General features: G+C 43.6%; 1 protein-coding gene across 1 annotated transcript in view; it reads right to left on the bottom strand.

Moving 5' to 3' along the window:
• Positions 1-11,019, bottom strand: part of PGGT1B (protein geranylgeranyltransferase type I subunit beta) — a 59,092-nt gene extending 48,073 nt beyond the window's left edge. The window contains exon 1 of the mRNA XM_068964766.1: positions 10,880-11,019. Coding sequence (XP_068820867.1) covers positions 10,880-11,019 — 140 coding nt within the window. The remainder of the gene's footprint in view (positions 1-10,879) is intronic.
• Positions 11,020-12,021: the final 1,002 nt, after the last annotated feature.

Raw genomic sequence — 12,021 nt, 5'->3', positions numbered from 1 at the left:
TATACAAATCTCAATTTTCACTGATTCACCAAGAGCAATTTATCAGTTCAGTTGCTCAGTCATGTCTGATTCTTTGCCACCCCATGGACTGCAGCATGCCAGGCTTCCCTGTCCATCACTCCAGAGCTTACTCAAACTCATGTCCATTGAGTCGGTGATCCCACCCAACCATCTCATCCTCTGTCAACCCCTTCCTCTCCTGCCTTCAATCTTTCCCAGTATCAGGGTCTTTGCCAAGGAGTCAGTTTTTTGCATCAGGTGGCCAAAGTATTGGAGTTTCAGCTTCAGCATCAGTCCTTCCAATGAATATTCAAGACTGATTTCCTTTATGATTGACTGGTTCGATCTCCTTGAAATCCAAGGGACTCTCAAGTGTCTTCTCCAACACCACAGTTCAAAAGCATCAGTTTTCAGTGCTCAGCTTTCTTTATAGCCCTGCTCTCACATCTATACATGACTACTGGAAAAACCATAGCTTTGACTGCTGCTGCTGCTGCTAAGTCGTTTCAGTCATGTCTGATTCTGTGCGATCCCACAGACGGCAGCCCACCAGGCTCCCCTGTCCCTGGGATTCTCCAGGCAAGAACACTGGAGTGGGTTGCCATTTCCTTCTCCAATGCATGAAAGTGAAAAGTCAAAGTGAAGTCGCTCAGTCGTGTCCGACTCTTAGCGACCCCATGGACTGCAGCCTATCAGGCTCCTCTGTCCACAGGATTTTCCAGGCAAGAGGACTGGAGTGGGGTGCCATTGCCTTCTCCTAGATGGACCTTTGTTGGCAAAGTAATGTCTCTGCTTTTGAATATGCTGTCTAGGTTGGTCATAACTTTCCTTCCAAGGAGTAAGCATCGTTTAATTTCATGGCTGCAGTCACCATCTGCAGTTATGCTTATACCTGGTGCTTAATTTTCAAGGATGTTAGAATACATCTATCATTATTCAAATTTGTTTATAAATAATGTAACTCCTTGGGAAAAAAGGGGGAACAAGGAACACTAAAAATGCAAATGCATTTTAACTCCCATTTCCTAGAAATGAACAGTCTTTGATGAAATACAACACTCTAAAGCAAAATCCTTCCCCTCCAAGACTGTGCACTAAGTCAGAAAGCTAAGCCTGTGTTCTTATATAAAAACTGGTCCCCGCAGTGGTTGCTTATTACAAGAAGAGTTTGTTACATATATAGTTCCTTTCCTGTTGAGATGCATTCTATGGTGTTGTCTGATTGAACATGGTTATCTCAGTTCCACATTCTAATAATTCCTATGACTAATACTGACAAACTAGTACCTCAAATTATCTGGTCTAGTCTTCTCACAGAACCACTAAATGCATTCTATAACCTTTTAAATAGAGATCCCAAGAGAAAATTAAGACTTAATGCACTAAGGTAATCACTATATATAATTAACTTCTCTTCTCTTCATTTAGAATAGTATTACCAACTTTAGGAGAAATGGAAAAATACTCATTCATTTTTTTAAAGGGTATAATTCTCTCTCTAATCCCTGGTTGAAAAGGCTGGCATCCATTAGATAACAGGAGGAGAAATCAGAGAGCAATTTAATTCCAACCAAAGCTTAAAGGCAAAAATTAAAACTAGTGAGATACTGGTATACTCAAGAAGACATCCTGGGAGTCTTATGTTATCAAGAGATTGGCAAGTGGAAAGTGAAAGTCGCTCAGTTGTGTCTGACTCTTTGCGAACCCGTGGACTATACAGTTCATGGAATTCTCCAGGTCAGAATACTGGAGTGGGTAGTTTATCCCTTCTCCAGGGGATCTTCCCAACCCAGACTTGAACCCAGGTCTCCCGCATTGCAGGTGGGTTCTTTACCAGCCAAGCCACATGGGAAGCCCATTGAGAGATTATTATCATGTATTAGGCACTGACCTGGAGAAGGAAATGGCAACCCACTCCAGTATTCTTGCCTGCAGAGTCCCAGGGACAGAGGAGTCTGGTGGATTGCCGTCTATGGGGTCGCACAGAGTCGGACACAACTGAAGCGACTTAGCATGCATGCATGCATTGGAGAAGGAAATGGCAACCCCCTCCAGTGTTCTTGCCTGGAGAATCCCAGGGACAGAGGAGCCTGGTGGGCTGCCGTCTATGGGGTCGCACAGAGTCGGACACAACTAAACTGACTTAGCAGCAGCAGCAGGCGCTGACCTAGAAAATTTCTCATTTATTATCTCAGTTTAATGCCAACAAGTCACTGAAATTCAATTGAATTAGAGAGGTGATTTATCTGAGTAAGATCAGGAATAAATGAAGGGGAGTGACACCCCTTTACGTGGGAAGCGGTAGTTGAGAGCTCAGATCTGCAGTCAAACGAGCTAGCTTCAAATCCTCGGTTGGCCAATTTCTATCCATCTGTAATCTGCTAAGTTACCTAACCCTTTCTAAGTCTTTTCTAAGCCAGCTTCCTTACCTGTAAATCATTATCCTTCACCCAGTTATTGTGCTTGCCTGCTCACAAGCAAGCACTAAATAAATTGAAGCTATTACTATTGGTATTTCCTGATTTGAAGCAACAGCACTAACATTCACCGTCTTAACACTACAGGCCTTTTCACTGGTTGGCAATCTCCACCATCCCCCTACCCCCAACCACTCTTCTCTAAAATAAAATGCTTTAGACATGGGGAAATTTCTACCTAACAGTACCCACATTTGAAAGTCACTTCTCTTGATGAAAATTATGTTTCATGAGATAAAGTCTGCCTTGTGCATGGTATGCAGTCAAATAATTTACAGAATTAACTAACAAATAACCCTCCTGGAGAGCTATCACTGGGTTCAGTTTTGCTGAAATCTATAAAGTGAATGACTGTAGTCAGGTAAAATAAGGCATCTATTAAATCGTTACTGTGTGCTCAGTCTCTTCAGTCATGTCCAACTCTGTGACCCCATGGACTATACAGCCTTCCAGGCTCCTCTGTCCATGGGATTCTCCAGGCAAGAATACTGGAGCAGGTTGCTGTACTCTCCTCCAGGGGATCTTCCAGACCCAGGGGCTGATCCTGCCTAGCCCGCATTGCTGGCGGAATCTTTAAGCAAAATGAAGAGAAATACAAGTGAGAGACAACATGAAGACGCTGAGAAAACAATGATCTTCCCATTACTAAAATATGTTACAGAAAAACATAAACAAGGGGCTGTAAACATAAGTAGGTATTATTTTTTAAATTAAAAGCAGAAGTCATCCAGTCTATCTCTTTAGTTTTCTAGCTCAAGATAATAAAATCCAAAGAACTCAAGTAACTTACTTCAGATTTCAATGCTAGATAACCAAGGGAAACTACCGAAGGGGCTCTGAGTCAAAGGGCTATTTCTCAAGCATGGCACAATTAGAATCGGCTTAAAGACAAACAATACACCACCAGCAAAACCTGGAGGCCAAGACCTCACTACGGAGCAAAGAGATCAGAAATTCTAGATGGAAGGCAGGGTCTGGAACCTGGGGTTTGGGTGAGTGGGGATGGGAAGTAGTGAGCTTCTCAGGTGATTCTAGTGGGCAGCAAGGCTTACTGAAGCATAGTGATGTTCCACTGGGGCAATACTGCTCCCAAGTGGCCATTATGAAGACAATTTTGGTTTTCCTCATTAGAGAAGGGTGCTCCTTGCTATCTAGTTGGTATAAGTGAGGTATGCTGCTATGATGTACTAGTCAGCACCACTCAGAAGTATCTGGACCAAAATGTCAAAAGTGCTGAGGTCTAGAAACTGCTCTTAAGTCTTACTGTTATCTTCATGCAAGTGTTAACTGAATGATCTTTTTAAAAATTATACTTGTACTATGGTATGGAAATCAGTCATCTGATGGTAAACTATTTTAAAACCTTGTATACTTATTAAAGGCTTCTTAAAGTCCAGCATTTTCAACCCATAGAACTCTAGACTAAGGTTTATAGGATTAACAGCACTATAGTGAAAAGACTGTTTATCAAATTTAGCATCCAGCAGTGGCTGGCAGAATAGAACCAAGAAGCCTTTGGAGCAAACATCCAGCCTTCCTCTAAGATAAGATAATAAGAAAAGATTCTTTTTTGGACCACACTAGAGTTCTCAAGTAGTCCTAAAACTCTGAGAGCAAGAGAATTAAACAATTCCTAAAGAATAAAAAGGAATTCTGGGCTGGGAGCCTCTGGGAGAAATAACGTGGGGTTTTATGGTGCCTGGGGTAGAGACTGTCAGGCAACCTGCCTTGGTGCCGTCTTCTAGAGGGGTGACTGTGCCAGTACATGCTTCTAAGACGAGGCCAGTGAAGTGACCTTTACTTTATTACTTCTTCAGAGTGCATCTGTCTGTTTCTTCCTTTCTTCTTTCCCCCAGAATTGAACTCTGAGTCTGTAGCCTGAAAAACCAAAGTAAGCCATGTCTTCCTGCCCGTTCTCCGACTCTGAACATTACATATAAAAAGTTTATCTTACATGGATGAAGAAGTAACATCTCCACCCCACTCCCCCTGAGCCCAATGAAGTTCCTTCACCAGCAGATCAATTTGCAGGTAAGAGACATAAACTAAATGATGCTTCCAAAAGGCCTCAACTTTTTAGACTTATGAACAACTGGTTTCAGGCTTAGAAAACAGCACAAAAGAAGTAAGAATCAAAGAGAACCAAAAGAAAAAAGGGAAAACATTCTGTGCAGTGGGGGGGGGGGGGGAATCTAGCCATACTATAGTATGACTCTTGAATACAAACTTGAACTGCATGGGTTCACTTATAGGCTGATTTTTTTCCCAGTAAATACGTACTACAGTGTACTACACACAATCTGAAGTTGTGGAACCTATGATAAGGAGAGCCTGACCTCTGATATTCCACCGCACACCCTGGGCCCCGAGCCCCAAGTTGCTCAAGGATCAGCTGTGATATGATTTTCCTATGCTACTATCTGAGTATATTGTACCATCAGGTCTGCTGCTGCTGCTACTAAGTGCTTCAGTCGTGTCCGACTCTGTGCAACCCCAAAGACAGCAGCCCACGAGGCTCCCCCGTCCCTGGAATCCTCCAGGCAAGAACACTGGAGTGGGTTGCCATTTCCTTTTCCAATGCATGAAAGTGAAAAGTGAAAGTGAAGTCATGTCCGACTCTGCGAACGCATGGACTGCAGCCCACCAGGCTCCTCCGTCCACGGGACTTCCCAGGCAAGAGTACTGGAGTGGGTTGCTATTGCCTTCTCCACCATCAGGTCAGAGCAAGTGAATGATCATTTGGGGTATACCAACACTGACTTATGGGAGTTAGGGATCAGGGCTTCCCTAATAACTCAGTTGGTAAAGAATCCGCCTGCAATACAGGAGACCCTGGTTCTATTCCTGGGTCAGGAAGATCTGCTGGAGAAGGGATTGGCTACCCACTCCAGTATTCTTGGGCTTTACTTGTGGCTCAGCTGGTAAAGAATCCACCTGCAATGTGGAAGATCTGGATTCGACCCCTGGTTGGGAAAGATCTCCTGGAGGAGGCAAAGACTACCCATTCCAGTATTCTGACCTGGAGAATTTCATGGACTATATAGTCCACAGGTTTGCAAAGAGTTGGACATGACTGAGCGACTTTCACTTTCTTTTCATGGGAGTTGACTAGATTCTCAAATTTTGGGTCACTTGCTCTGCTACTTTTTAGTACAAATTTCTTTACTGATATCTACCAGCATCTTCAGCAATAGATGGCATTCCTGCCTAGATCTAAGGTGGGGCTATCGCCAAACCAGGGCTTTCCTGGTGGCTCAGTGGTAAAGAACCTGCCTGCCAATACAGGAGACTCAGGTTCAATCCCTGGGTCGGGGAAGATCCCTTGGGGAAGGAAATGGCAACCCATTCCAGTGTTCTTGCCTGGGAAACCCCATGGACAGAGGCGCCTGACAGGCAGGAGTCCATGGGGTCGCAAAAGAGTCAGACACAAATTAGTGAGGACGACAACCTGGCCAAAATCATGCTGCCAAAGAGTTCTAAAATTATAAACAAGTAGTTACATCAAGAAACAGAAGCACAGCTGCTGATAAAATTAACAGTGGAAATGGAGAGTCTGGTAGTATACATTAGAAAGAATCATCAAGTTAAAATACATAGTACATAGAAGCACCAATAAACAATTTGGAATGAATGGTGGAAAAATTCATGATTTCCAGAATTTTAAGCCTATTCTTCGTTCATAATATCTTGAAACAGCTGACTCAGCCTATAAATACTTTCAAGAACAGTCACACATTTTTGGAATTATTTAACATGCAAAATAAAATTTCTCCTGCAAACTAATTTTTAATAAGAAATGTTTACTGAATATCTACTACAGACTAGAAGTGAAATTCGTGTCTGACTCTTTCCGACTCCACGGACTATATATACAGTCCATGAAATTCTCCAGGCCAGAATACTGGAATGGGTAGCCGTTCCCTTCTTCAGGGGGATATTCCTAACCTAGGGATTGAACCCAGGTCTCCCGCATTGCAGGCAGATTCTTTACCACTACAGACTAGATGTCATGACAAAAATAAATAAGACAAACATCCTAAACTTAAGCAGGTGAAATTTGCGGGGAAAACTACTAAGCAGCTATATCCTTCTGCCTCTTGTTCTCTAGTTGGCAGTTTCAACCCTAGAATTCTGGGATTCCTCCTTCCTTCTTCATCCTCTCCTTTCTATTTCTGCTATCCCAGGACCTGGCTCCTGGATGACTGCAACAGCTTCAGTCACTACTGATGACTCTGGTTTCTGGTCTTGTCTCACTTAATATAATAACCTATCTAAAGTCTAGTGATCACTCTGAAATGCTTATCTAACCAGGAAGACCCACTGCTTGGCAACTTCCCATCACTCACATGATATTTAGTTCCCAGTTTCTTGACATGGCAAAGTCCACGCCTACCCCTCCATACTAAATTCCGACCACATCTGCCTAACATTTTGAACCACTGTGAAGAGAACTGACTGACGACACTCTGCTCAACACTCGCCTATCCATCTTTATTGCCTTTATTGTCCTTTCGCCTATTATCCACCCACCGACATGAAAACTCAACACAGTTTAATATTTAGCTCCAGGGTTACTTTTTCCCAAGAAGCCTCAGACTAGACTCTTCTCTGAGTCTCTCTTTGGGTGGAATTACACAGGTGCTTCCAGAATGCCCTGTGACGATCACAGCCTTTGTGCAAACAAACTCACAGTGGGGCAGCAGGGGTCGGCAGCCTCAGCCTCACCTGGGAGCCTGTCACAACCGCAGCATCTCAGACCCCGCCCAGACCTACACCCTGAGAATCTGCATGTTGACAAGACGCCCAGGTGAGTCACATGCACGTTAGAGTTGGGGTGCACTGCTGTAATCATCTGTACTTTTGTTTCTCCTGTTAGGCAAACTGTCTCAAATTTTAGTGGGCATGAGAGCCACCTGGGATGCTTCCTATGCTGCTAGACTCCCAAGCCCATAAGAAAGTCCGATGCAGCAGATCTGGGGAGGGGCCTCGGGTATGTGTATTTCTATAAGCACCCCGTTATCACTGACTGAGAGACACACTGTCAGACTGTGATATACTTCAGATAAGGGAGGAAACCAAAGGACAGAGAAGTTGCTAGCTGGTAGGGGGCTAAGTGGTGACATCACAGGATACACAAGGGATATGGAGGACACAAGAATAGAAAGACTTTGTAAACGTCTTAGAAACAAAACAAATTGTCTAAACCTTCTAGATGAGCTGGATCATTAAAAATAACAGAATATGGTCAATATTTGCTTCTCAATTTAAAAAGGCCTATTCTAATGCCCACTGCCTAAACACAAATGGCAACAATATCACATAACCGAAAAGCTCTCTAAACCATTCATGAAAAGAAACCTGCTCACTAATAAAGCTCACAATCCAAGGTCTATATTCAACTGAGTTAACTAGTAACTACCACTTTTCAGAAGATAAAAGAAAAACCTTGAGTGAACCTTTTACTTTTCATAAAACCACTATTAGAAAAATAAAATAAAAATAAAATTATTCTGTTGGTCAGGCTGAGAGAGAGAGAAATGCTTTTGCCAAACTGATGTGTCAGAAAATAAGAGTCTAAATGTCTAGTTCAACAGTAGCCTTCCTAGGAGTCAGCTACTTCATATCTATCAGTAAAAAATGAACACAGAACACCTGAATCACTACGTTCCGGGGGTCCCCAACCTCTAAGATCTAATGCCCGATGATGTGAGTTGAAGCTGATATCATAATAGGAATAAACTGCACAATAAATGTAATGTGCTCGAATTCTGCACCGAAACCCTCCCCACTCCTCTCCATCCATGGAAAATCATCTTCCATGAATCTGGTCCCTGGTGCCAAATAAGCTGGGTACTGCTGCTTTACACCATATCCTCATACCCAGACACATGGCAGCCCCTCAATAAATGCTTGTGGAATTTAACCACAATATCAGCTAACAGTTATGACTTAGTTAACATGCTGTTTCATCTTAAGTAAAAATTTTGTGACTGGTCACCTTTGCTTAAAAAGTTGAAGCTTCTTTCACAAGCATCTTAAAGTCAATTATGAATCGATACACCACAAAAGGATTTAATGCTGAACTAAGGAAAGTAAAAATTTGAATCAAGAAATACTGAAAAACTTCTAAAAAATCACTACAAAAACCAGTTTGTGCAGAGTATCTGAAATGTGGTTATTAACTGAGCCATTAAAAAAATCCAAAGTGATTAGGTTAACAAACATGAAGCATAAAAAGAATATAATTACTATTTCTTTACTAGCACAATATATTACATATCTGTTATCTAATATACAATGTCTGGTGTAAATTCTAAGGTTATACGGTTATTAAATCAATTGTTAATTATTTAATCAGAGAATTTTTGCTGCTTTACTTACGCTATGAGCAAGATTAGAGTTTACTGCCAACATACATTCGGAGAAGGCAATGGCACCCCACTCCAGGACTCTTGCCTGGAAAATCCCATGGACACAGGAGCCTGGTGGGCTACAGTCCATGGGGTCGCTAAGAGTTGGATACGACTAAGCGACTTCACTTTCACTTTTCACTTTCATGCACTGGAGAAGGAAATGGCAACCTACTCCAGTATTCTTGCCTGGAGAATCCCAGGGACGGGGGAGCCTGGCAGGTTGCTGTCTATGGGGTCGCACAGAATCGGACACGACTGAAGCGACTTAGCAGCAGCAGCCCAAGTACATTAGTCTATATGGTTTTGTCCTTGCTGAATTTTAAAGAGATCAAACACAGTGGCATTTTGAAAAAGCAACACAGACCTGTGGTAGCTACCAACAAAGTTCAACTGTTCAACAGTCAAAACACGATGATATTTTTAATTCAAATGCCTTAAATTCACATAAAATTAATCATCATAAACAATAAATGTGATTTACCAGTATATTTCTAAACATCCCATACCATCACAATCAATTGACTGAGTTTTGGAAATGCTAATTTAGGTCAAGACATAGGCTCTACTAGTCAAACAATGCACATGGACGGAGAAAGGACTATAAATGATGCTTCACTGCTTCTTTAGCAAAAATCTGCTCATCTTTCAGGGCTAAGCTCAGAATGATTACTCAACAAAATTATGTACTTATTGTCGGCCTTTATGCCAGGTTAGTCAAGGATCCAGTGCAATGCTGTCCAGCAGGATTTTTTGAAAAGACGGAAATGTTGAAACACAAACAAAAGCCACAGGCCAATGTGGTGACTGAGCACTTGAAGTGTGGTAGCTACTGCAAACAGAGGAAGTGATTCTTAAATTTTATTTAACTTTGATTCAAATTTAAATATCCAAATGTGGCTACCAAATTGGATGAAGCAGTCCAGGTGTTATAGAAGTAAACAAGAAAGACAAAAACTGTGCCTTCCTAACGTCTACAATCCTGTGTGAAAGATATTAAACAAATCAATCAATCAATATATAATTTCAGGTGGTGACTGGAAGTAGTCTCTTTTGGAAAGGGTGACTAGGGAAAGTTGAAGGAAATCTGGTTTAGGAACCTATTGAAAGCCCTACTGAAACTGTCTGAGTGTCTTGTTCAGCTGTCCTCCAGCACCTGTATAATATTTCTTGACCGTGTATGTAATCTATAAACCTTCCCAAACTGACCCACTCATGAAACGGTCAAACCGTTTAACCCCAGGCTCAGTTAAGAAAATACGGAAAGAGATCAGGGCAAAACCAATCTGCCTTCTCTTCCAAGCCAGTCCAAGGCATCTTTGGAATCTCACTTTGAAATACAGCAATGCAGAGCAAAGATCGCCTCCTCCTCTCGTTCTTCTCATTCCGACTTCTACTCTGAGTGGTTAATTAAGTTTCTTAGCTTCTGCCAGATCACAGTCCTCAGACAACCCCAACTCACAATGCTACTGCAAATAAAACTTTAACTGGTTGCTCCAACCAGCACTTTACCTTTTATGCCAATCCTTAAGACTTAGAATTCCTGCAAAGTTCTTATCTACGGAAACCTTAGAGGCTCTCTGCCGCGCCTATCCATTGAATGCCTTACAGACATTCAATGAAGAGTTAATGACCTTACGGAGGCAAGGGAAGCAATGGAGATTATTAGTTAGCTCTTTTTATACTCAGAAGTGAGACCAAGTGACTCACAGGCTCGGGGAAGCAGCTCAGAGTTGATACGAAAAAATGGTTGGGAAGTGAAAAAGGGCGGAACCTGAAGATTCCAAAAGCCCGCGACTTCCAGCTCGTCCCAGCCCTCTCGCCTTAGCTCGCGGGAGCAATGGGGACTGTACCACGGCCCGGGAGGCGAGGCAGTGCCCAGTGGGCGGCGGCGCAGCCCGCTGTGGGTGCCCACTAAGCCGTCAAGCTCCGCAGCGCCTTTCAGGGGGCCGGGCCCCGTGTCGGCCCCGCTGACTGTGAGCTACCAATTACCTGCTGGTCTCCAGAGAAGAGTAGCGCTCAGGCAAAACCTGGAGGCAGCGCTGGAAGAACCGCACGTGCCGGTCTCGCAGGAAATCCAACCGCTCTCCCTCTCCGCTCCCCGCCGGCCGCTCATCCTCCGTGGCCGCCATATTGCTACGGAAACGACGTCCGCGGCGACCCGGAAGCAGTTGGCGCGCGGTTTGAAGGAAACCGAGGGGCGACACCTGGGGGGCGTGCGTGAGGAGGGGGCGTGCGTGGGGAGGGGGCGTGCGTGGGGAGGGGGCGTGCGTGGGGAGGGGGCGTGCGTGGGGAGGGGGCGTGCGTGGGGAGGGGGCGTGCGTCCGCCCCCGCCCCAGTTGACGATTAAAACTACATGCTGTCAACCGAAAGCCTTACGTGGCAATTTCTCCCTCAGATTTACCCTTTGGTGGGGCACGATCTTGCCCTTTTGTACTCTAAGCCCAAAGCTTTGGAAACACCTCTTAAACCCTGTAAAATTCAGCCGACAAATCCTTCCAGAACTTTTATCTTCGTTCGATTTTGGGGAAGAAGTGCAAGGTCAATAGCTTCAAGGTCGTTTTGAAAAAAATTAGGGCCCTAACAGAGGATGAGATGGCTGGATGGCATCACGGACTCAGTGGACGTGAGTCTGAGTGAACTCCGGGAGTTGGTGATGGACAGGGAGGCCTGGCGTGCTGCGATTCATGGGGTCGCAAAGAGTCAGACACGACTGAACGACTGAACTAAACTGAAACAACATTAAGATGATATATACGAAAACTGAAATAAGTCAGTATAGAGTTGCCAACAGATTCATTTTTGGAGGGCCACAGTTTTAAGCTGAATGGAGAAAATCTACAAAACTAATACAGAGATAACTAAATGCTCATTAAACCATTATCGACGCTACACAAGAGATGTTTCTAGTCTTCTAGAATACCAGGAATTGCATGTGCGTGCGCGCGCGCACACACACACACCACTGTTGATTCCCATATACGGGTTTGTATCACAGACACACACACATCACTGTTGATTCGCATACGAGGGTTTGTGTCATTTTCTTTTAGGACACTAGAGATTTTACTCTTTAAGTCAGTGTGTCATCCAGCATCAATAATGCATCAATTTGCAACAGCAAATAAACGCTA

This window comes from Capricornis sumatraensis, chromosome 2 (assembly GCF_032405125.1).
Source record: "Capricornis sumatraensis isolate serow.1 chromosome 2, serow.2, whole genome shotgun sequence".
Taxonomy (NCBI): domain Eukaryota; kingdom Metazoa; phylum Chordata; class Mammalia; order Artiodactyla; family Bovidae; genus Capricornis; species Capricornis sumatraensis.
This window is presented reverse-complemented; position numbering and strand designations above follow the sequence as displayed.